Raw genomic sequence first — 25,526 nt, forward strand, 5'->3', positions numbered from 1 at the left:
TCAACATTTGCTGAGTGCCCCATAGTGGCGATTGGGTTATGGTATGGGCAGGCATAAGCTACAGACAACAAACACGATTGCATTTTATCGATGGCAATTTAAATGCACAGAATATCATGACGAGATCCTGAGGCCCATTGCCATGCCAGTCATCTACCGCCATCACCTATTTTTTCAGCATGATAATGTACGGCGCCATGTCGCAAGGATCTGTACCCAATTCCTGGAAGCTGAAAATGTCCCAGTTCTTCAATGGCCTGCATAATCACCAGACATGTCACCCATTGAGCATGTTTCGGATCTTCTGGATCTATGTGTACGACAGCATGTTCCAGTTCCCGCCAATATCCAGGAACTTCGCACAGCCATTGAAGAGTTGGCCAACATTCCACAGGCCACAATCAACAGCCTGATCAACTCTATGCAATGGAGATGTGTTGCACTGCATGAGACAAATGGTGGTCACACCAGATACTGACTGTGACAAACAGATGCATATCTGTATTCCCAAGCATGTGAAACTCATGGATTAGGATCTAATTGCAGGACTTCCTGATTATTTTCAGAAGACCGTGTCTTAGGTCCGTAAAGTTTATTTCCATTGTATCGTTTTGTACAATAACCCTATAAATACAATTTCACATTTAAATAAAAAGGAGGAGAGGTTATCTTGCATCCCACCCAAATGTTAGGAAGTACAAATAATGCACAGCACAAATGACTGGGTGAAACAAAAGCTGATTAGAAGGAACAATATTCATAAGTTAATGCAGTATCTCGTGACATATCAACTGCATATCTTGTTATTTTCCCATTAGGTTATCAGACAAGAGAGGTGCATTGTGTAAAACAAGCTAGATAAACTCTAAATTTACCCCGTATCATACATGATAATAATAATAATTCCTTTGAAGAAACTATAGAAGGCACCACACAGCCTTAGGGAACCGTCCTCCCATTGAACGTCTAGAATTTTATAGAATCCCCATAACCTGTGTAACAAAGCCTACAAAAAGGAGAGTGACGAGTTGAATATTAATTTGTCTAAACATGAGAACAAATGCAAACAGCTGGGAATCTTAATGCACTCAAGCTGCTTTAACAAATATAAGATCCCGATGAAAAAGGGAGTCAATCATTTGAAGAGAACAAACATGACATTCACTAGTTTTTTGATTTGGTTCAATATAAACAACCAATAGTTGTTGTGAACTGATGATGATTGGTTTTCCGAGACAGTGTTCATGTATCATGATGAATGTCAACTATAACCAGTAACCACCATGGTCTTTGACCTTCACATCAGTCTGTATTATCTACACAACACCACCACCATGGAATTCAGGTTCTCATGAGCCTATGGTTTGATCGTTGATGTTGGACACAACATCACTGTGACTGCAGGATAACACCAAGGGTCTTCACTGTGGCATTCACAGCATTCATAGCAGCAGTGGCCACCACAGGCAAATCTCTGGCCACTCTCTGGATGGGGGGCATGTTGGGTCCTTCCAATGTGTCCAGGATACCTTCAGACAAAAATAATGAAAAACAAATGTCTCATTTTTATTTAATCAAATTCAAGACGCAGTTTAAAAGGGCAGTGGAGTCAAAAACCTGATTTTCCAGTGTTTTGTATGGTATTTCCACTCCGAGGTTGAAATAATAGTGACAATTATGATAACTACCTTTTAATACAAGAGCTGTTTGTAAAAAACATGGAATTTCAGCCTGTTTTGGTAGGCTTGTGTTTTGGCCTGCGATATCACCAGGTGGTATAAGTTAATAGACCAATTACAAAGAGTTTCAAACCTCTCTGCTAATAACATCCAGTTTAAATTTACATATCCCTCCAATTAGCTCCCAGACAGTCCTAGAAAATTGATTGCTTGAGAAATAGCTTTTTGCTAAAAAGCTAGTTTTTTATTACCATTTTAACTTAAAACAATCACAGTAAGGTAATTCATTGTTACCCAGAAATGATTTGATATTGAGATAAAAACATCTGCATTGGACTTTTAGGAATATCCCTTGGCGTAGGGTTAGGGCGGTATCCAGATTTATACCGTCCCTGTACCATACGTTATTACCGGCAGTGCACACAAGGGGCACTATTCCTTCCCAAACAAAAAAAATCCAGCACAAAACACATTGACGCACAAAACTAATTTAGGGAGCAGGGATCTTGATCCAGGAGTTGATTGATTGTCTCTGCTGTAACCAAGAAGCTTGGTATTGCAAGCTAGCCACTTAGCTAGCAAGTTAGCAAACCAAATGCCTAGCTGGAGCCCTGAGCTGGAGATCATTTATTTGGCACCTTAGATAGTTACCAGCAGTGGCGTAGCATGCACCCCCACTGTTCCTTGAAAGCGGGTGTGCCCCCGAGTAGAGATGTACACAGATATTTGAATATTCGAACAGACAATAGTATTCGAATACAGAGTATTGTGTGTGAGTATCCATTTTTATTACGTCTATTTAATACTGAAAAGGCTTTTTCTAAATGAAATGTAAAAATCCATGTGACATTGTTACATATAAGGGTATATATATATATATACACATACACACACCATGATGTTTCAAACTATAAATATAATAAAACAAACTTTCCAATGTCGTTTTTATGACGTGCGGCCCAGAAAAAGACCGGTAGCCTTCAGGTGTGTAGCTTTCTGTTTAGGTTGGCCAATCAAAGCGGCCAAATATGTAGCAAGTGGAGTGACAGGTCACTAATGCAATGCAAGTTTATGGAATTAAAAAGTTAGCAAAATGAGAAGGAGTAGTCTACAATGAGCAACCAACAGGTAGGCTGTTGTTTATCCTAATGGGGTTGGGGAGAAAGCGCAAAATGTGGCCTCAATTAGCCTAGCTAACTATAGCTGGCTAGGTTCTCTAGGTTACTCCAGTCAAGACAGGCACTGTTATACAGTGCATTCTGAAAGTATTCAGACCCCTTCACTTTTTACACATTTTGCTGCGTTACAACCTTATCCTAAAATTGATTCAATTGTTGTAATCCCTCATCAACCCCACAATGATAAAACAAAAACAGGTTGAGACATTTTTATAAAATGTACTAAAAATAAAAATAAAACATTTACTTCAGTATTCAGACCACTTCCTCAGTACTTGGTTGAAGCACCTTTGGCAGTGATTACAGCCTCGAGTCTTCTTGGGTATGACGCTACAAGCTTGGCACACTTGTATTTGGGGAGTTTCATCCATTCTTCTCTGCAGATCCTCTCAAGCTCTATCAGGTTGAACGGGGGAGCGTTGCTGCACAGCTATTTTCAGGTCTCTCCAGAGATGTTCGACCGAGTTCAAGTCCGGGCTCTGGCTGGGCCACTCAAGGACATTCAGAGACTTGTCCCGAAGCCACTCCGGCGTTATCTCAGCTGTGTGCTTAGTCGTTGTCCTGTTGTAAGGTGAACCTTCCCCCCCAGTCTGAGGTCCTGAACGCTCTGGGGCAGTTTTTCAAGGATTGCTGTACTTTGCTCTGTTCATCTTTCCCTCGATCCTGACTAGTCTTCCAGTCCCTGCCGCTGAAAAACATCCTCACATGATGCTACCACCACCATTCTTCACCGTGACTGGATTCCTCCAGATGTGATGCTTGGCATTCAGGCCAAATAGTTCAATCTTGGTTTCATCAGTCCAGAGAATCTTGTTTTTCATGGTCTGAGAGTCCTTGAGGTGCCTTTTGGCAAACTCCAAGCGGGATGTCATGGGCCTTTTACTGAGAAGTGGTTTCCGTCTGGCAACTCTATCATAAAGACCTGATTGTTGGAGTGCTGCAAAGATGGTTGTCCTTCTGGAATGTTCTCCCATCTCCACAGAGGAACTCTTGAGCTCTGTCAGAGTGAACATCGGGTTCTTGGTCAACTCCCTGACCAAGACCCTTCTCCCCCGATTGCTCAGATTGACCGGACGGCCAGCTCTAGTAAGAGTCTTGGGTGGTTACAAACTTCGATGGAGGCGATTGTGTTCTTAAGTCCCTTCAATACTTCAGAAATATTTTGGTATACTTCACCAGATCTGTGCCTCGACACAATCCTGTCTCTGAGCTCTACGGACAAATCCTTCGACCTCATGGCTTGGTTTTTGCTCTGATATACACTGTCAAGTTTGGGATCTTATATAGACAGGTGTGTGCCTTTCCAAATCATGTCCAATCAATTGAATTTTCCACAGGTGGACTCAAATCAAGTTGTAGAAACACCTCAAGGATGATCAATGGAAACAGGATGCACCTGAGCTCAATTTCGAGTCTCATATCAAAAGGCTCTGAATAGTTATGTAAATACGTTTTTTATTAGCAAAAATGTGAGAGAAATAACTTTTTGTTTTGTCATTATGAGACAGTTTATGTAGATTGATGAGGATCATTTTTTTTATTTAATCCATTTCAGAATAAGGATGTAACGTAACAAAATGTGGAAAAAGTCAAGGGGTCTGAATACTTTCCGAATGCACTGTATGTGATGATATTGTGGCTCCTACAAGTTAGCTAGTCTTGGATGTGGCCGAGGCAGCTACTGCGTCTCTCGCTCTTCCTCTGTCTGCTTACTGCCACACACACAGCCCTCTGTAGCTGCAGCAATAGAGTGCTAGCCTCTCTCCAACGCGAAGCAGTGAAGAAAATGTGTATTTTGAATGTCTGGACATCTGACAAAAATGTATGATACTGTTTGAATAGAGAAATTATTTTAAACGCCTATCCCTACCTCATAACTATTTAAAAATACCCTGGTACACTGCCCAAGCCTAACTTGGAGGATCATTGAATAGAAGCAATTCAAATATGTTTATATTTGGACAAGGGGAGCCTGTATTCATTAAGCGTCTCAAAGTTGGAGTGCTGATCTTGGTCCCCCCCATCCTTCATTAAAGATTTTAAAGGCAAAAATGATCTTACATTGAACTAAAATATAATTGCACCATATAAAGTGTTGGTCCCATGTTTCATGAGCTGAAATAAAATATCCCAAAAATGTTTTAAAGGCACAAAAGGCTTATTTCGCTCAAACGTTATGCACAAATTTGTTTACACCCCTGTTAGTGAGCATTTCTCCTTTGCCAATACTATCCATCTACCTGACAGGTGTGGCATATCAAGGTGATTAAACAGCATGATCATTACACAGGTGCACCTTGTATTAGGGACAATAAAAAGCCACTCAAACACAATGCCACAGATGTCTCAAGTTGACGGAGCTTGCAATTGGAATTGCCAGAGAATTTAATGTTCAGATCTTTACCATAAGCCACCTCCAACATTATTTTAGAGAATTTTGCAGTATGTCCAATTGGCCTCACAACCGCAGACTACGTGTAATCACGTCAGCCCAGGACCTCCACATCCAGCTTCTGAAACTGTGGGTTTGCACAACTGTTAGCACAAACTGTAAGAAACCGTCTCAAGGAAGCTTCTTGCTCGTCGTCCTCACCAGGGTCTTAGACTGCATTTCGTCGTCGTAACCAACTTCTGTGGGCAAATGCTCACCTTTGCTGTCCACTGGCATGCCGGAGAAGTCTGCTCTTCACGAATGAATCCCAGTTTCAACTGTACCGGGCAGATGGCAGACATCTGTTGTGTGGGGGCGAGCGGTTTGCTGATGTCAATGTTGTGAACAGAGTGCCCAATGGTGGTGGGGTTATGGTATAGGCAGGCATAAGCTACAGACAACGAACACAACTGTATTTTATAGACGGAAATTTGAATGCAGAGAGATACCGTGACGAGATCCTGAGGCTCATTGTTGTGCCATTCTTCCGCCGCCATCACCCCATGTTTCAGCATGATAATGCATGGCCCCATGTCACAAGGATCTGTACACAATTCCTGGAAGCTGAAAATGTCCCCGTTCTTCCATGGCCTGCATAATCACCAGACATGTCACCCATTGAGCATGTTTGGGAAGCTCTGGATCGAAGTGTACAACAGCGTGTTCCAGTACCCGCCAATATCCAGTAACTTCACACAGCCATTAAAGTGGAATGGGACAACATTCCACAGGCCAAAATCAACAGCCCGATCAACTCTATGCGAAGGAGATGTGTCGCGATGCATGCAGCAAATGGTGGTCACACACACGATACTGACTGGTTTTAAGTTATCTGTGGTCAACAGATGCATATATGTATTCCAATTCATGTGAATTCCATAGATTAGGGCCTAATGAAGTGATTTAAATTGACTGATTTCCTTATATGAACTGTAATTCAGTAAAATCTTTGAAATTGTTCCATGTTGCGTTTTATATTTTTGCTCAGTGGAGATCAGCATTCCTACTCTGAGACGCTTTGTGAAGACGAGTCCTGGTTTGCCTTCCGGGGAATCTTACCTTCAACAATCTTGTGATAAGCGAAGTGCAGGTAGAGCAGGAAGAGCATATGCAGAGCAGCCAGTGTTCCACAGAGGATGAGGCGTGGGGTCTGGCCCACAGTCCGAGAGATAACAGCAGCCACCTGGGAGAGAGGGAGAATGTGAGCCAGGGGGAGAGACTGACTATCACTGACATAGTGGGCGCATTCGAGCGGATATATTTTGTCTAGGCCTTTCAAAGTGTGTTGCATTATGGGGATAAAACTTGTCTGACTTGCACCTACAGTTGCTCTTCACCAACTTCATCCTGCAGCCTTCGCCTGCATTGTGGGAGGCTCTATTATCAACCAGTCATTCGGGTGTTTTTGTTTGACCCAGGCATAGAAATGACTGAGACATGAACCAACTTTGCCGCGATTCATATAGGCCTATACAGTGGATATATACAAATTAATGTGATATTTTAGGCTTTCACTATTTTATGTAACAATCTACACACATGTGATTTCAGTTTGACATACTTATTTCAACATTATAAACAAAAACTTTTAGAAACAACGGCAATACTGACATGTTAATATGACCCTTTCTGTTGGAAAACCACATTAGTGTCCGACTTCACTCCTCGACGTTCGTCTAGTCGGTTGCTTTAGCCTTACCACTCAAAACGCAGACAGAGAGTGTCAAAGGGCTCTTTGGATTTGAAGTAATTAATCTGCCTATTTACCATCCGCAGTGTGGAGAGCCCTCCTACGACCAGCCACAGGATGTAGAACAGGGAGTGGAAGTGGACGTTGTAGGTGACGAAGAGAACCACGCAGTGCCCGAAAAGACCATAACCCTTTTGGGGGCACATAGTAGAACAGACGGTGAGATTTCACACTGCTTTTATAGCAAATGGATTACACAGGGATGCTGCGAGGAGAGTTATGGTCACTGTTGACTCACCAGCAGAGACAGCATCTGGAGCATGGTGATCTGGGCATTGCATAGGTACGCCAGGAAATAGATGAAGGAGGAAACTCCCAGCCAGTAACCAAAGCATGTCCCTATGGCTGTTCCCATCAGAGTACCCTCTCTCTGTCCAGGGAAGAAAAACATTTATTAGGCCTAATCAAGGTCAGATAGACAACTAATAATAACTATGCAGGATGAACAGACCACATGAGTGCTAAATAAGCAGTATCTAATATCTGAGACTCTCAACAGATGCTTTTTGCTTTCGTAATGTCAAAATGGTTGAGTTGATGCTACCTTCATCTACAGTTGTATGTAGAAAAGTGTTCATTACACCTAATACGCCATATCCATCTGTATACTGTATATTAACATGCAATTATGAAGACAGTATAAGTTGGGCTCTCTTACAATAACTGTTCCTGATGTCTTCATTCCATGCAGGAGGATGGCCACCAGCGTGAACACCAGCATCATGGGCCCATACAGCTCCCCAGCAATCTTCTACAGTTGAAAAAGAAGAGCAGTAAAAACATTTATGTTAATTGGCCAGGTAAGCTCTGAAAACTTCTAGATTGAAATCTTTCCCCGGCCTGTGAAAATCGTATGGGAAAAGAAAATCCCACTCACCTGTGGAAAATTGATCATACGGATGGGTATCATTGACTCAATCAACCTAGGGTAGAAAAGAGGCGTACATGTTAGGAGGAGTGTCATAAAATGTGAATGCTAAACTATACATGTTAGGACTACAAGTTGTGATTACAAAACACATTTGTACTGACTCACCTGTTCCTAACTTGCATAGGCTCCACATCAAAGTACGGCCGGAGAATGTCTATGTTGGCATATAGGTTGAAAGCCTTGGAAGCCTGCCGCTTTCCTGCTTGCCACACCTAAGAGGATGAGGGAATGTTCATTATAAATCAGCTGACAACAGTGTGATGAAAGTCAAAGTTATGACAGCAAAATTCACCAGACAAGGCTATTGAGATAGAAATTACAATATTGGGTAACGGCAAAGCCCTTTTTATAACAAAGGTAATGTTGTGTGTGACAAGTTGTTGCCCATCAGCATCACAAAGCTTTCTCAGCTCACCTCATCTGCCACCTGTCTCCCCAGCTGGCCCTTGATACCCTTTATTCCCAGAAACTCGCCATCCTCTCCAGTCTCCTCTTCAGTTGCTTCAGCCTCCTCTGCCACCTCCTCCTCCTCCTTCATGCGCTGGTGCATCTCCCCCATGTCCTCAAAGCTGGAGCCCGATGTGTCATCCATGTTTTCCATGTCAATCACTGCTGACCCAGTGCCCTAGTAATAGATCGTTTATTACATAACTAATGTACATCCTTGTACGTGAAATTGTTTCACGCGCAAATTGTTCATGTTTTCATCAGACTGTCACAACCTGTGAAGTTAATAATTAATTTAGCTAGCTAAGAAAATAAATAACATTGTTGTCGGACAAACTTTAACGTTATAGCTATCTCTGTACTATATGTATTGCACAGAAAAAATGTCGTTTGGCAACACTAAAGAAGATGTAACATTATCGCGATGTAGCTAGGAAAATAATAGTAAAAACATTACAAGTATTTTCCTGGCTATTGCTACCTAGCTAACTCGCTAGCTAACGTTACCTGGATAATGTTGTCCTCAAAACCACCCCATGGTTCCGTATTCGTGTTTTTGTTTCCATCAGACGAAGCCATCTTTTAGAGCAGGTGAACGTGTTCTTGATCCCTTTTAAAAAGAAAACTGCACTTTCAATCTCACATACAACCAAATGAATTGTCAACTACAGCATCAGGGGCGCTTAAAATATAAATATTTGTTCCCAAAAATGCATTACACTGCCTAATCAGATGGGGGTGCGTCACTCAGACTCAACGCGTAACACGTCGTGCGTACTACGTGCAAACATAACATCTCGCGCGACTTTGAAATTGAAAACATCGCATGTTGCTCCAAACAATCCAAATACTTTCAGATCTTAGTTCACAGGTGCATATGGTGTATGCTTAGAGTTGCTTTGTGTTCAGAGTTTTCATATGTCAGTGGGTAAAAAATAAGAAACCCGCACGCTACTGTTTCTTTTTCTCTCTCATGTTATTCAACTGTTGCCATGCACCTGCAAAAAAGATAGCTCAGATGCACGAATGCCTTTTGAATTTTGAATCATATGTCAGTGGGTAACATCCAGTGGCGACACGTCATTCAGTGCAGGTGGGGCTGTTTTGAGACCCACATTTTCAGGGAAAAAAAATATATATATTTTGAGAGGCCTGTTTTGCATGTTATTTTGGCATGAATACGTGTCACATATTAGTTTGCAAGCAATGTACAAATATATATCATTCAGTTAATAAATCTGCATACACACATGGTCTCTTTTTTGTTTTCTTGAATAAGGCAGCTCCAAAATGCAGGTGTTTCAGCCTAGCACAGTGCTTTCTGTGGTGGTGGGGTGAGCCAGCAGGAAATAGGAGCATTGTGCCGTGATTGGCTCAGTGTTCTTTCACTCATGGGGACAGTACGTCATTGCCAAGTTTAAGTGCTAGTAAGGGTAGACATCTGAGATCAATTTCGAGTCTCATAGCAAAAGGTCTGAATACTTATGTAAATACAGTGCTTTCGGAAAGTATTCAGACCCCTTGATTTTTTCCACATTTTGTTACGTTACAGCCTTATTCTAAATTGTATTAAATTAATGTTTTTCCCAAACAGTCTACACACAACACTCCATAATGTCAAAGTGAAAAACAGTTTTCATAGCACATTTTTTTTTTAAAGCAATACCTTAACACTTATGTAAATAAGACCCTTTGCTATGAGACTTGAAATTTAGCTCAGGTGCATCCTGTTTCCATTGCTCATCCTTGAGATGTTTCTACAACTTGATTGGAGACCACCTGTGGTAAATTCAATTGATCGGACATGATTTAGAAAGGCACACACCTGTCTATACAAGGTCCACACAGTTGACAGTACAGGTCAGAGCAAAGAACAAGCCATGAGGTTGAAGGATTTGTCCATAGAGCTCAGAGACAGGGTTGTGTCGAGGCACAGATCTGGGGAAGGGTACCAAAAAACATCTGCAGCATTGAAGGTCCCCAAGAACATAGTGGCCTCCATCATTCTTAAATGGAAAAAGTTTGGAACCTCCAAGGCTCTTCCTAGACCTGGCCGCCCGGGCCAAACTGAGCAATCGGGGGAGAAGGGCCTTGGTCAGGGAGTTGACCACCCGATGTTCACTCTGACAGAGCTCCAGAGTTCGTCTGTGGAGATGGGAGAACGTTCCAGAAGGACAACCATCACTGCAGCACTCCACCAATCAGGCCTTTTTGGTAGAGTGGCCAGATGGAAGCCACTCCTCGGTAAGAGGCACATGACGGCAGGTAGCCTAGTGGTTAGAGCGTTGGGCCAGTAACCGAAAGGTTGCTAGATTGAATCCCTGAGCTGACAAGGTAAAAATCTGTCATTCTGCCACTGAACAAGGTAGTTAACCCACTGTTCCTAGGCCGTCAATGTAAATAAGAATTTGTTCTTAACTGACTTACCTAGTTAAATAAAGGTTCAATTAAAATAATGTAAATGACAGCCTGCTTGGAGTTTACCTAAAGGACTCTCAGACTATGAGAAACAAGATTCTCTGGTCTGATGAAACCAAGATTGAACTCTTTGGCCTGAATGCCAAACGTCACGTCTGGAGGAAACCTGGCACCATCCCTAATCAAATCAAACATTTGTCACATGCGCCGAATACAACAAGTGTAGACCTTACCGTGAAATGCTTACTTACAGGCCCTTAACCAACAGTGCAGTTAAAGAAGAGTTAAGAAAATATTTACCAAACTAAAGTAAAAAATAATAATAAGTAACACAATAAAATAACAATAATGAGGCTATATGCAGGGGGTACAGGTACTGAGTCAGTGTGCGGTGTTACAGGTTAGTTGAGGTAATGTGTACATGTAGGTAGGGTTGAAGTGACTATGCATAGATAATAAACAGTGAGTAGCAGCAGTGTACAAAACAAATGGATGGGGGGGGGGGGGGGGGGGTGTCAATGTAAATAGTCCGGTGGCCATTTGATTAAATGTTCAGCAGTCTTATGGCTTGGGGGTAGAAATTGTTAAGGAGCCTTTTGGTCCAAGACTTGGTGCTCCGGTACTGCTTGCCATGCAGTAGTAGATCAAACAGTCTATGACTTGAGTGAATGGAGTCTCTGACAGTTTTATGGGCATTCCTCTGCCTATTATATAGGTCCTGAATGGCAGGAAGCTGGTCCCCAGTGATGTACTGGGCCATACGCACTACCCTCTGTAGCGTCTTACTGTCAGATGCAGAGCAGTTGCCATACCAGGCGGTGATACAAACGGCCAGGATACTCTCGATGTTGCAGCTGTATAACTTTTTGAGGATCTGGGGACCCATGTCAAATCTTTTCAGTCTCCTGAGGGGGAAAGGTTTGTTGTGCCCTCTTCACGACTGTTTTGGTGTGCTTGGACCATATGTGGTCCTCTGTAGCTCAGTTGGTAGAGCATGGCGCTTGTAACGCCAGGGTAGTGGGTTCAATCCCCGGGACCACCCATACGTAGAATGTATGCACACATGACTGTAAGTTTGGATAAAAGTCTGCTAAATGGCATATATGCCATATATAGTTTGTTGGTGACTTGAAGCTCTCAACCTGCTCCACTGCAGCCCTGTCGATGAGAATGGTGGCGTGCTCGGTCCTCTTTTTCCTATAGTCCACAATTATCTCCTTTGTCTATGACTATTTGTTAGCTTAGTCGAACCAGGCGTAGAGGGTTAAGAGGGTTAAATCCACACCTGTTGTATTCAGCACGTGACGAATACAATTTTATTTTCTCATATCCTTTCTATGAGTCAACCCTCATCCATATAATAATCTCCACAAATGCATTTCAGGGGGAGTGGCTGACAAAAAAAAAAAAAATGTCAATGTCATACATACCGGTAAATACAATAGTCCAGCAAATATTATGATAACCCCTTTCACCTGTTTTTATTATATAGTAGTAGCTCAGTGCTTTCATTCGTGTCAGCCTGCCCTACCTACTGATCTAATGCAGAGACATACATTTAAAATAAAATAAAAAGACCTCTAGATAGCAGCAAAGTATAAACACTTATTTGTAGTGGTACAACTATCGCGAGAGATTTCCGTGCGAGACAACATATCGTTTTGCCTCACACATTAGGTTTCCATAAGATATTACAGCCACAAAGTCCAAATTTAAATTCAGGAAAAAACTTGTTTTTGTTTTGTTTAAATGTAAATTTAGGTCAGCAGTGTGGTTAAGGTAAGGGTTAATGTTAGGTTTAAAATCAGATTTTAAGAAGATACATTGTAGAGATAGCTGGGTGTAAGACTTTGTTGCTGTTCTAACTAGTTACGACCCTGACACGGGACGTTTTATCCGGGTAGAAGAAAAGCAGTTGACTAGTTTTTATTTTATTATATTTTAAAACAGCTTGCTAACTTAGCTATACACGTCGATGTCTTCGAATTCAAGAGTACAATACAAGGGGAAAAGGTAGGTGCGGTCGGTGGCATGTGAACATTTAGCTAAAAGGTTTTGAAAATATTCCGTTGGCTAACGTTAGCTCCACTAGCTAACCACGTAAGCGCACGAAAGTTATGTCCATGCCTAGATGGGATCCGTCTTTTATCAAATTAACGTCAAATGTAGATTTGACCTTTCTCCTAGCTTTAAGCTTATTCTCATAACCTGCTACAAAAAGTCAAATCTGACGTTAATTTGACAAAAGCAATGACCAGTGGAATTTCAGGAGTTGATTGAACCCATCGGGTGATTGGTCGAGCTTCTTTGCGGCTGAGCCCTTTCCAAACCATGGCGGACAATTGATCTCCATCGGATCTTAATCCAGTAGTAACCACCATCTTCAATTACAGTTAACATGAATTATAATACGAATCTGAAAATATATTGTCGCAGAAGAGAGCGTGCTAGCTAACTACAGTGTTTGATTCATGTCATCCGTTTTTCTTATAAAACAGCTCAGCTAGCTAGCCTGCAAAATGCTAATTCGCGTACACATGGTTATGAGACCATGTGGACATAGCATAGTATCCAGGAGCCAATGGGTTAGATATGATTCCACCATGGGCAGCAACAACTGGCTACTATTTTGTGTTCAGCCAAATGTGTTCAACTCAGCTAGTGTATCCAGTGACCGTATTTAGGAGAATAACTAATTGCTGAAATGTAGCTAGCTAGATCACTGGCCAGGCAGTGGAAGCATGACGTATTCTTTGAAACATTTGTGTTAAACTTGCTATTTATTTGTATTTTTAACTAGGCTAATCAGTTAAGAACAAATTATTATTTACAATGTTGGCATAACCTGTACAACGCTGGGACAATTGTGCGCCGCCCTACAATCACGGTTGGTTGTGACAGAGGTTCAATTCCAGGCTATCACTGAGATGCAGTGCCTTAGACCGCTGCGCCAAGCAACACATACTAGACCGTTTGTGTTAAGGTTAAACCAAAAAATTGGTGGGCTTGTTGTTTGGCTGGTGCTAACTGCTCATACCGGCAGTAATCAGATGGCTCTGTAGCGCATGTGTGAGACGTCACGCACTCGAAGTTTCTACCAATCACCGGACGGGTTCTATGTCGAGACTCATGAATTGCCCTCCTCCGCCTTCGTATGGAAGAGAATGATCTTGTTGTTACGCTAATGATATCTAGTAGGTAAAAGTATTCATACTTAATTGAAGCAGTCAGGAGACGGTATTTGTTTAATTATACTAGCTAGCTAACACATGCGGGTAATAACCGAAGGTGCTAGCAAAAACTTTATCGAGGTATCGTTTGAGGCCTGGCGTCAAACAAAATGGGAAAAGGGGTATGCGGCACATCGCTATCTAACTATACAGTATATCAGCTTGATTATTATACAGTGCCTTCACTAAGTATTCATATCCATTTACTTTTTCCCACATTTTGTGGGACAGTTACAGCCTGAATTTAAAGTAGATTCTATTGGTATTTATTTGACTGTCCTATGGACAATAACCCATAACGTCTAAGTGTAAATCTGTTTTTGGCATTTTTACAAATTAGTTCAAAATCAAAAGCTGAAATGGCTTGAGTAAAGTGTTCAACATGTTTCCACACATATTGACACGCTCTACTGGTCTGCGTCAACTCCTTGCACATCTAGACATCCATGTTGCTAGGCAGGAACTTATATGGTTCCTCTCATTGGCGTAGGCATGGCCCTGGCTCCTATGTATGTATGTGTGTATGTCATGTTCCTCCTCACAATATCTGACCTGACCTCGACCCACATTCCTCACTCCTCTCTAACTCACAGCCCTAACTGTCATACCTTATCAGTGACTGAAACCAGACGTTGCCCTTCTCCACTCCATAGGCTACATGAGATTTAACCATAACATGTTCTGACAGAATGTAAACTTTCAGCACTTCCCTTTCTCACTCAGTACATTTTCATACAGCCAGTTCTAATATGTTAACATGAATAAGGATATTTCAAGTTAGAACCCAACAGACCGCAACAGAGAAGTGAAAGTGATCGGGTGAAATTATGAAACCAAATGCAGCTTTACTATATTCAATCAGAGCAGCAGGATCAATGTACTCTTCTCTTTACAAACAAAGCAGCCAGTTGAGTTATTTAAACCAATTAGCACCTCACTTGACTGACTGACATGAGAAAGATGTGTGCTTACTTTTTTCTGATCACAAATAATTACAACAAATACAACAATAATTACAACAATAATTACAACAAATAACCTTGTTTTGTCTGACTACTCGGCACACATCTATTAGTTACTCCACAATACTAACCTAATTGACAGAGTGAAAAGAAAGAAGTCTGTACAGAATAAAAATATTCCAAAACCAGGGTTTGTTAAGGCTGGTTCATTGAGAGAGAACCTTTATTTTACACTGCTCCTGTGAAATTAGGACTTATTTCCGAAGCTCAAATTCTCACTATTTTTATAGTTCTACTGGATGATGTTAATAAATTTACATTTATGTCTTTGGGTTGTGACTCATGTGTGCTATATGTGGCTTATTGATAACAACTCTGTTTCCTACTATAGGCAGTTGGCTGCCTAGTGATTGCAACATTGTAACTCCAATGTGAATAGTTGGCAACAATGTTTTGTTTCCAAGAGCTTATTCATATGCGTAACTAAAATACATGAATTGCGCATGATACACATCATTACTCAAGTCAATCGATTCCAAATCTTTATACTATACGTGACACAGGGTGGCATACGTTAATCTTGCCTAGGGTGGAAGCAGAGCTGATAGCCAGGCCTGACGAACACAATCATTTGCCTCTAATTTACTTGTTTGCAGCGGACCTTGGCCTGCTCAGTGAGCTGCTGCTGTTGGGAAGTCAAACCTGTCTAAATTCTTGGAGCAGCTTGCGATGCTCATTAATAATTGCAACAATAACCTAGAACTAACACTGCAGATAGCAATACTGGGTGATTTGATAAGTCATTGTCAATCAATAATATAATAATTATTTTAGCAAAAAGGTTTATCTTTAATGTACAATCTGTAGAAGCTATGATAATAGAAAGGTTCAGTAATTTTGTGAGGCATCGCAGCACAGTTGAAAAATATATGGCAAATAGAAATCCAAAATGGATGGTGTTAAGCGATAGATGGGAGGGGTTGAATGGAGCTCAATTGTGGGACTAATAACAAGATAACACATGTAAAACATACGGTCTGTAAAGTGTATATAGGTTCAGAAATGTTGTGAAATAGCACAGTTACAAATATAAATCAAAATGGATGGACATCAGAAATAGGGGAAGGTTTAAAAACAAACAAAATATAACTATTGTAAAATAGATTGTCTGTAAAAATGTGTATAAACTGAAGGTAGAAGCCTAGGTGTTATTGTTTATTCGTTTACTCCAATTGGGGGAGGGGTGGTAACAGTTGGCACATAGTTCGATTATTGTGAGATCTAATCCGACATGGGGAAGATTTTTTAATCCTTTATTTACAATTCATCCCATGCCCACACTTCTAATTCTTAAAAGTGAAAGCATACTTATGAGGGGGTAGTTTTACATTTTTATACACTACCCATGACCAATCTGTGAGTTAATTTGACATTGGGGAAAAAGTTACTTTGTAAATACTGCTATCTGTGTTGGATTGAATTGAGCTCCTAATCTTTCAAGGTGATGATTGTACTTTTCTTCCCAACACAATACTTAAATAATCTGATGAGTCCACATTTAAAACAAAATCGGGCACACCATGAGGGATTCGAAGGCCGCCAGAAACGTGTTGTCACTGAAAAATACTCTCAGCTGCAACTGTGATAAATCTGGTTAAAACAGTGTAAAGTAAGTGTATATTTTGCATTTGTGAAATTATTTTGTGATATGAAAGTATAGGGCTTTATGTTTATAGAACCGTATAGCAATTGAGAATCGATTCACGTTTAGATTAAGTTTTTGGCAGCCAGAGCCAGTCTAAACCTTGGACTTTAAGGAGTAACGGTCCCTTAAAATAGTACATGTTGGGCTAGGAAGACCGCACCCCACAGTAGCAGATTGTCAACACATGATTGTGAACCTTGTCTATCTATGGACACACACACACAGTGATGGGCAATTTACTGATTACCAAAACATATTAACTAGTTAATATTACAAGATACAATGCATCACTATAGTTAAAACACTGAACCCACTTTTTGGGGATGGCAGCCTGTCACTTGGACCCTCACTGATAACTTTGCAAGTGTGTTGCCCACATGGAAATTGTTCGTTTGTTATTACAATGTAAATAAATGTCGAATTCACTTGATTGCTTTGGGATTTCCAATAGACGAGTAATTTTATGACAGCCAGCCAATGAGCCAAATCATTATTTGTGTCGGTAACGCGCCTGTGCCTGCTCTGCATTACTTTGGTGTGATTGACAAAAGGAAAAATGCTGACAAGTATTCGCTTGGCGGTCTTAGAACCGCCTTTGAAGGGCCCTTGTTTTCCTATTAGTGGTGTACGTGCGGAATGCGAGACTTATGCCGCGTTCAAGACATCTGGGAACTCGTAAAGATATGTGGCCCATATCACGACGTCAGCGATCTTCAGCTGATGTAAGAAGGGCTATATATATACATTTGTTTTGATTCAGGTCGGCAAGTCGGAGCTCGAGGAAGAGGCCCGAGTTAGACCGTTCAAATCTACTTTCCCAGTCGAAGTTAGTCCCCCCCCCAAGAGTTCTCTTTTTTTAATTTTTTTTTATGAACGATCAGAAGTCAGAGATTTCCGAGTTACCATTTGATTTGAACGCGGCATGATGGTGGTTGCTTGAACGTAGGCTCAGACAGAAACTCAGCCAATGACGAAGCGATCAGCCGTGGTTCGTGGCACGATAAATCATGAAAGCGAACACTTAAACTGGTATCCTTTGTTTATGAGAGAAGGGAGCAACATCAGCGGATTTGAACGGACAAATATCGCTGGACAGTCCATAACATGAGGTAGATATGACCTTGGAGTTTGGTTGGTTTTGTACAGCTGATTTTCAAGAATACGTAATTTTTCGCCGGTCTCTTGCATAGTAAGCCTTGACGATTCAATCCATGTAGGGACGAACTCCTCCATTTTTTACATGAGCTAATATTACATGACATTTTAAACCCTAATGCATGTATTGACCAACCGGTTAATTGCCGAAGACGGTGCTATTTTAACATGAGAAATACCTTTAAATGTGTGTTGTCTCCTAATGACCAAAGGAAAGAGTAGAAGCAAGCTGCCCGGCTTCAGGAGACCGCTTACTTTTACTCTAAACAAACTATCAAACAAGTCTCTAAAGCTGACGTTTGTATCAGTTACTTTGTTGCAAGGTACTGGTTTTATATATTTATATATGGTTGAAGGTGTACTAAGATCTCTGAATTTTTTTTACTCTTTTACGTTTTACTTTGATCAAATACTTAATCGTGTTGTATGTTTAAACAGTGTAGTTCGTTAACTTTACAGCTTGATCCTTAAAGTTGAATAAATCCTATGTCAGCTGCTTGAACAAGCACTCACATGGATGGAGGTATAGAAAGGGAAGTGTTTTTTTAAGTGGGAGTGAGATTTTATGGCCTAAAATTTAAGCTGCATTGAAATACTTGCTTAAACTATAGGCCTAACACTGGAGTGTCAATTTTTAACATTTATTTATTGAACCTTTGTTCAAATACAACCAGAGTAACCCCACTTGGTGATCTCTGAGATCAATGATAGGCATCCGGTCTGATTCTGGACCTGTATTTTGCAACACATCTAATCACATAGTTTACTATTTATTTCTGGCCCCAGGACCAAATCATCATGACCAACCAACTCGTCAAGCTTTAATTATTTGAATTAGCTGTGAAGTCCTAGGGCAAAAAAACAAATGTGCACCCAGTGGGGGAGGGGGTCCAGGACTGAGTTTGGTGAAACCTGACCTAGAGGGCATGCTGAACATTCACCATAACAGTTGTCTATTGTCTGTCAAAAGCCCAGCAAAATTTGTATGACAGCTAGTGATTGAGCAGCAGTTTTAGGATGGAGTTTTGTTGTGGGCTCCATTATGCCTGTGAGGGATGTCATGTGAGACCTCAAAGCTGGTGTAAAGACCCAGTTAACAACAAGCCATGAGACTAATTCAGAACTAATAGGCCTAAATATTCCTTTTAACTTAATTCCCTTGCTAAAATTGACCTCAGTCATTGCTCCCGAGTTGCACAGTGGTCTAAGGCACTGCATCTCAGGGTTAGAGGCGTCACTACAGAACCCTGGTTCGATTCCAGGCAGTATCACAGCCGGCCGTGATTGGGAATTCCATAGGGCGGCGCACAATTGGCCCAGCATCTTCTGGGTTTGGCTGGTGACCCTGATCGGTCACTGTAGTTATACCTGTTGGTGGTCACAATGACAAAATGAGTACAGTGATGGGAGTGTGCACCTTGTTTAATTTCTTACGTATCATACTTATTTTCCCCCACTTCTGTGAAGCAGAAGTGAAAAGGGACAGAAAACAGGAAAGTGAGAGTTTGTTGGTTTCGCACATAAAAGGGAACACAAATTGAGCCTCAGTGCTGGCAGTACAATATTTCCATACTCGTGTATTAATTAGACTAGCATTTGCTTTATTAGTGTATAGGCAATGAACTTGATTGTTCGAGCACCCCCTATTCGTCTCACAATCGATCACTGAAAGCAGACAGTGGCTCACTGAACCATGGGAGGATTTAGGTCTTTGGAAAGAAAGAACAGCATTTTTTTCGTGTTATCAGTCTAACCCTGTAACAAAAATGGTGTCTCTGCAGAATGTCTCTTGTGGAGGCGCGAGAGAAGGCAACCCTCAGGCAGTGTGTGCAGGCGCGCTCTCAGCTGGAGGAGGCCATCGGTGGGGTGACTAGGGCTGAGGCCCAGCTCAAGGACAACTCCAGAGAGGTGAGTAAAGCCACCAGGGGACCCTCTTACAGCCTGTGGTCCCACCCAGGTTTGACCCCCCCCCCCTTCTAATGGATCAGAAGGAACCGCAACTTGGTGAGTGTACTCTGGTTATGTCAGGGGCACACAGCCGGGCTCATATGAGCATTTCGCTACACCCGCTACACATTGCTAAATATGTGTGTGAGCAATAACATTTGATTTGATTTTGATACAATGGGCTCTATGCTGTAAACACAGTGGTTTTCAGGGATTTAGGACAAGCAACATGGTTAGTCACCATAGGATTAAGGAAGGCAGATGGGTATAGGGTGTGTATGTTTTGATGTGCTGGGAAGCCTAGCAAACATGGCAGAGTAGTCATTAGTTCTCCACAAACTGATCCATGGCATTATTGTATGTCATAACTGTGGCAGATATGCTAAGCCCTGTTAGAGCTGTGATGTTAAAATGGGTCTTTTGAGCTGTGATAAAACGTGTCTTTGTCCTCCTGACGTGACCACATTTTTAATGACTAGTATGTGGCTCATGTGATGAGGACGAGCAGAGGGACCGGAGAGACCAACAATTGAAACATGACCACCGGATAGTTTCCTTGACCCGCCTTTATAAGGCAGTAGCAGGGAGAGGGCAGGTCACTGCAGTCTGAGGACACAGACGGCAGAGGATCCACTACTGCAGCAGCAGCTCACGTCTCACTGTATCTTAGCGAATCATCCAGCCTTTTTCTGACTACCCAGCAGAGGAACAGGTAAAAGCAAAGGTGTTTTCCCTTACTCTTTGCCGTGGATATAGTAGTTGATTGTGTTGAAGGCTAGAATCAGACTTCTGATGGGTGTATAGGTCAGTGTGCTGTCTTGTCTGTGTGTCTGACTTTGCTTAGCTTCCGCAGCAGGAGCGACATCTCCCAGCCATGACTTGGGAGTGTGTGTATGCAGGTATTTTATTTTTGGAAACTAATTTGTTAATTTCTCTTGTGTTTACAGGTGAAGTCCCAGCTTCACACCTGTATCAGCAGACACCTGGAGTTTATGCGTTCCCGTGAGGTGTGGCTGCTGGAGCAGATTGACCTTGTGGAGCAGCTAAAGGGAGAGGCTCTGCAGACGCAGCTGCATCAGCTTCACTGTGTGAGTAGTACCCCCATGTCTGCAACACAACAATATCTGCACTGCAAAGTGTCTGCTCAGAAACCTCTGAAGATCAAGTTCCATTTAGTCTCTCTCTTTTTACCTTCTCCTCACGTTACCGGTGTCATGTCTGATCTCCTTTTCTCTCCCTCTCTATCTTCTGCCCACAGCTCCGGGGCCAGTTTGACATTCTCATTCATCAGCTAGAGAACTCCAACAGCAACAATCTGGCCAACCAGCTCACCAGCTGCTTGGAAAAGTAAGAGTTGCCACAATGGCCTCTGTCTTGAATTGAATGTAATTTTGGGAGTCAGCATTCGCAATTATTGTTTACAGTTGGTGTTTAAGTCATGGTGCTTGAGCAATCATTTCAGTCTCAGTATTTGCTTCCATTATACCTCTATAATTAACTTGGGCATAGTCACGTTAGAACCTGAAGTTTGGCATATGTAAAGTAGGTAGATGTAGTTAACTGTGGGAGGGGTGGGCTGAAATGTCTACTTCTGTGTGTTCAGGTTATCTTCCCTGAACTTGACTCCTGAGGAAACCCCTGAGATGAGCTTCCAGGCTGACACTCGTTCCCTGCGTCAGGCCATCACCTCCTTTGGAACCATTGCCACCCAGGTACATGATCCTCTGGGAGCTACACGCAGAATTACACACACACATCTTACTAACAAAATTCACTTCAGACTGGATTTAGCCCGATGTTGATTTGAGAAGTCTAAACTTTGGCTGTGTGTTTACCAGTTGAGCCTCTTCTGTCACCCTGCCCGCATAAAGCGCCCTATCTGCTCTTAATGGAGGTTTACAACTAACACCAGAGGCATAAAACTGTACTCATTGCCAGTCTTTGTGAATGTGTTAATGTTAAAGGTACACTTCATAAGATTTAGACATGTAAATTGATATCAGTTGTCGTCAAGGAAAGAGTCTTAGAAAAGATTTCCCATGTTGTATGAAGGTGTACAGTCCCATGTTGTATGAAGGTGTAGTATACAGTTGCATGTTATCAATATTCTGGGGGGAATCTTGGGAATTGCAGTTTGAGAACAACACGGTGACGGTATTGGTTATGCTTTCCTCGCTGACTGCCTTGTGGCCCTAGTTACTCAATCTATGTGGTTACTGCTTACATAAAACCCTGACATCTCCCACATGTCCTTTAACTATGGCTAGAATGTTCATAACTTCCCTCTTTCCCTCCCCAGCACATGGAAGTAGGACCCGTGCTGAATATTGTTCCTCAAAAATCGAATACTAGTGAACAATCTTGGCTTCAGCAGAGCTGTCCAATCGCAGCTAAGAAACAGGTTTGTACCATGATGACACAGACCCTTTCCATGTGAAGTTGTGATTCCTTCCTGGTTCTACATGCATGGAGTCCTCACTCACAAGGAAATGCACTGTACTGACATGCACGCCTGTTTGTTTTCTTATATGTAGAGTGCGACGTCTGTACCTCTTTCCGACTGGCTCCTTGGAAACCGTCCAGTGACTACTACCCCAGTTGAATACCAGCCAAGCAAGAACCCACAGGATTGGTTGATCCCCCGCAGCGATATTCAGGTGAGACCAGAAGGCGCAAAATACATTTTCTTGTTGCTTATAATTTATCTAGACATTGCTCCTAGAAAGAAAAAAAAAATTCTCATGTAAAAATAGACGTAATTAAATATTTGGTCCAATTTTATACCCAGACTATTACAAAGTCAAAAAAGGTTGTTTTTTCTCTTTCCTCTGTCGTCCAGTCATCCTGCCCTAAGGCCCCCTTTGACTTCCACAAGTCCTGGGGCCACCTGATGGACCTGGAGCTGTGGCTGCTGAAGGAGGAGACTCCCATCAGAGAGAGAACCAACAGTATCTGTAGCACCAGCAGCAGCTCAACCTTCTCCATCGAGAAGATTGATGAGTCTGAGTTAGACATGGCTCTTGAGGAGGAAGAGAGGGCAGAGATGGAGAAACTGAGTGACTGGCTCATCACCCCAGCTACTGTTGCCAAGGAGACCACCAGCGAGAGCTGCCAGGCCTCTGATGTTGACAGGTGGAAGCAGGTCTTCAAGCCTTTCCAGGAGGGCTTCAACACCAGCAATTGGCTGCTCAAATCAGACTGCGGCTCTTGCTGTGACAAGTCTGTGGAGATTGAGAACCTGGGCAAAATCTTGTGCTTGAAAACCACCCCCACCTCTGCCAACACACCCCAGACCCCCAACATACCCCAGGTCTTCAATCCTTTCCAGGAGGGCTTCAACACCAGCGATTGGCTGCTCAAATCAGACTGCGGCTCTTGCTGTGACAAGTCTGTGGAGATTGAGAACCTGGGCAAAATCTTGTGCCTGAAGACCACCCCCACCTCTGCCAACACACCCCAGACCCCCAACATACCCCAGGTCTTCAAGCCTTTCCAGGAGGGCTTCAACACCAGCGATTGGCTGCTCAAATCAGACTGCGGCTCTTGCTGTGACAAGTCTGTGGAGATTGAGAACCTGGGCAAAATCTTGTGCCTGAAGACCACCCCGACCTCTGCTGTCACCACACCCCAGACACCCAGCCCTGTAGACAACTGGCTGCAGCAGGCCATTCCAGTCCAGCAGTCCTGCAAAGCCAACGAGTCCTGCGCCAGCTTCTCCCAGTGTGTGTGTGATGAGAACTGTGGCAAAGAGGCCCTCTCCACCTGGCTCCTCAAGAAGGAGGGTCGGGACAAGAACGGGGTCTCGGTGGACAAAAACAACCCCAGCAAGCAGTCCACCCTCTACCACCAAGAGCAAGAACAGAAGGTTCAGGGCATCTTTGAGGCCTGGCTTTACCCTAGCAAGCCTGGCAAGACCATAGGCCCCACATCCCAAGCCTTATCTCTCTCAGCCTGGGTGTCTCAACCAGCCTCCGAGGGGGAGGAGAAGGCCAGCAGGGTGGAACACAGCTCCCAGTTCAAAGCCCCCAAGTGGGAGAACCCCTTCAGCATACCACTGCATCCAGAGTGCTGGGTCTTACCTGAGAAGACTCACAGTAGCACTGCTGTCACAAAGGAGCAACCCAGCACAGAACCAGAGGAGGACAAGTGGCTTCTACGCAAGCGAGCCAATGCTCAGGTAAGGCTATGGATAATGAACTGATTGGAAAAACTCTCTTTGCATTCTTTAGTTTTGAAATCTCTCAACCACTGGTTAACCGGTGAATCTTTTTTAGCCTCAAGCTAAAGCTGGGTCTTACTCACAATACTGTGTTCCTTGGTCTGATTTCAGGAGCGACTTGCCCCTCCCACAGTATGTGATCTATTTTCCTGTATGAAAATCGGTGGAGACCAAGAGAAGTGGCTACATCAGGCACCTATACAAGTAAGAATCTCAATAGGCATTCATATTTATCTGAGAACTAATTTGTTAATTATTTGTTCCTGAATTCTTTTTCTTTTCCCCCTCTTTCCAGATGTAAAAGCTGTAACCAGTAGCTTTTTGAGGAGATATTTAGGATTCTATTGTGGAGCCGCTTTAATGCTGATTGTCGCGCACAATGTCTTGATTAACTTTTTCCTCCAATGCTCGTCTGGGTCTCTTCCCCCTTTTTTGAATTTGTCTTCTATAATCATAGCGTTCTCAATGTCAAGCTAGCAAGATGGGCACTTGGATCTAAAGCTAACTCACAATGTGATTTTTGATAATCTATTCTCGAGAAAGTACCAGCTCAATACATTAATGTTTGGTTTGAAGGAGGTGAGATTTTTATTTTAAGAAACCCTTTTTATGGAATGCGGTAAAGAGTTGTCACGTATACATCACTCGTGCTATTCACAGAATTCCATCAGTCTGTGACTATGCACTGTGGGTATATCTAGTCGCCCCCTTCCCCCCATACTCAAATAATAAGACTATCAGGTAATGTAAGCTACACTTTGATTTCTATTTCCTAGTATATGTTTTCTTCCGATCTGGTGAAATCTTATTGTCTTAAACACCAGTATAGCTTTCTCTTCAATGGCTTCAAAATAGTCATCTGAATTACAAGCTTAACCTAAAGGTGTTCTCCATGACCAATACATCTTCCTTTATCGCACTACCATAACTCTGTAGTTCTGGTTTATGTGCCTCAAGTTTGCTTCATTGTATTTAGTGGATACGTTGTGAAGTGTTTGTTTTCCTGTCCGGTATCACCTGTGTTGCTTGTATCACTGCCGTGCAAGAGTTGATTGTTTTCATGTTGCAAATATGGAAGCTGAAAATGTTGTGCCTAATATAGTAATTCCATTTAAATGACTTTCGATTGGCTGAATCAAACAACGCAAACGACTACTGCGTAATTACGGTAGAACCGATCAAAAATAACACCTTATATTGATAACCACTGATATGTCTTTCTGCATATTACCTCTGTAGATGTCTCTCCATAGTGGGTAAACCCAAAGGTATTTGTACAATGCTCTGGAAGTGCAATGGGGAGTTGGGTAGGAGAGGAGAAACACAATGGTGCTTGATGAATGCTTTTAATTTTTTTTCTTCTGTTAATTTTTAACATATTACCATGATGTACTATCCATATGATCGCTTATCTAACTTTCTCTGCTGTTGTACCTGTACCATATTTAACTCTTAATAAAAACAACACCTTGAG

The 25,526-nt window shown here is 42.3% G+C and overlaps 2 protein-coding genes across 5 annotated transcripts; one reads left to right on the forward strand and one right to left on the reverse strand.

Moving 5' to 3' along the window:
- Positions 1-556: 556 nt before the first annotated feature.
- yipf3 (Yip1 domain family, member 3) lies at positions 557-9,180 on the reverse strand. Its single transcript, XM_046357905.1, has 9 exons — positions 8,924-9,180; positions 8,385-8,594; positions 8,075-8,181; positions 7,916-7,961; positions 7,697-7,789; positions 7,277-7,408; positions 7,056-7,169; positions 6,348-6,471; positions 557-1,529 (listed from the first exon to the last, which is right to left on the reverse strand). Exons 1-9 carry the CDS (start codon positions 8,993-8,995, stop codon positions 1,390-1,392), a joined length of 1,038 nt encoding a protein of 345 aa, XP_046213861.1. The 5' UTR covers positions 8,996-9,180; the 3' UTR covers positions 557-1,389.
- Positions 9,181-12,477: 3,297 nt separating this feature from the next.
- On the forward strand, positions 12,478-25,525 carry ncoa4 (nuclear receptor coactivator 4). Of its 4 annotated transcripts, none has more exons than XM_046358859.1 (10): positions 12,478-12,613; positions 19,668-19,794; positions 20,781-20,921; positions 21,092-21,180; positions 21,437-21,545; positions 22,133-22,234; positions 22,368-22,490; positions 22,673-24,010; positions 24,164-24,256; positions 24,348-25,525. In XM_046358859.1, exons 2-10 carry the CDS (start codon positions 19,669-19,671, stop codon positions 24,351-24,353), a joined length of 2,127 nt encoding a protein of 708 aa, XP_046214815.1. In that variant the 5' UTR covers positions 12,478-12,613; position 19,668; the 3' UTR covers positions 24,354-25,525. The 4 variants fall into 4 exon arrangements, with proteins under 4 accessions (XP_046214815.1, XP_046214812.1, XP_046214814.1 ...); XM_046358856.1 differs by lacking the exon at positions 12,478-12,613 and adding an exon at positions 12,626-12,847; XM_046358858.1 differs by lacking the exon at positions 12,478-12,613 and adding an exon at positions 17,514-17,840.
- Position 25,526: the final 1 nt, after the last annotated feature.

Source organism: Oncorhynchus gorbuscha, linkage group LG08 (genome assembly GCF_021184085.1).
Source record: "Oncorhynchus gorbuscha isolate QuinsamMale2020 ecotype Even-year linkage group LG08, OgorEven_v1.0, whole genome shotgun sequence".
In the NCBI taxonomy this organism is placed as follows: domain Eukaryota; kingdom Metazoa; phylum Chordata; class Actinopteri; order Salmoniformes; family Salmonidae; genus Oncorhynchus; species Oncorhynchus gorbuscha.

Coding starts and splice junctions, on each gene's coding strand:
- yipf3 (XM_046357905.1), bottom strand. CDS start 8,995: ATGGCTTCGTCTGATGGAAACAAAAACACGAATACGGAACCATGGGGT. Junction 8,182..8,384: donor GGAGACAGGTGGCAGATGAG/GTGAGCTGAGAA, acceptor TCATCCTCTTAG/GTGTGGCAAGCAGGAAAGCG. Junction 6,472..7,055: donor GGCTCTCCACACTGCGGATG/GTAAATAGGCAG, acceptor CCTCTCTCCCAG/GTGGCTGCTGTTATCTCTCG.
- ncoa4 (XM_046358856.1), top strand. CDS start 12,810: ATGTCTTCGAATTCAAGAGTACAATACAAGGGGAAAAG. Junction 19,795..20,780: donor TCAAGGACAACTCCAGAGAG/GTGAGTAAAGCC, acceptor TTGTGTTTACAG/GTGAAGTCCCAGCTTCACAC. Junction 21,181..21,436: donor CTCACCAGCTGCTTGGAAAA/GTAAGAGTTGCC, acceptor CTGTGTGTTCAG/GTTATCTTCCCTGAACTTGA.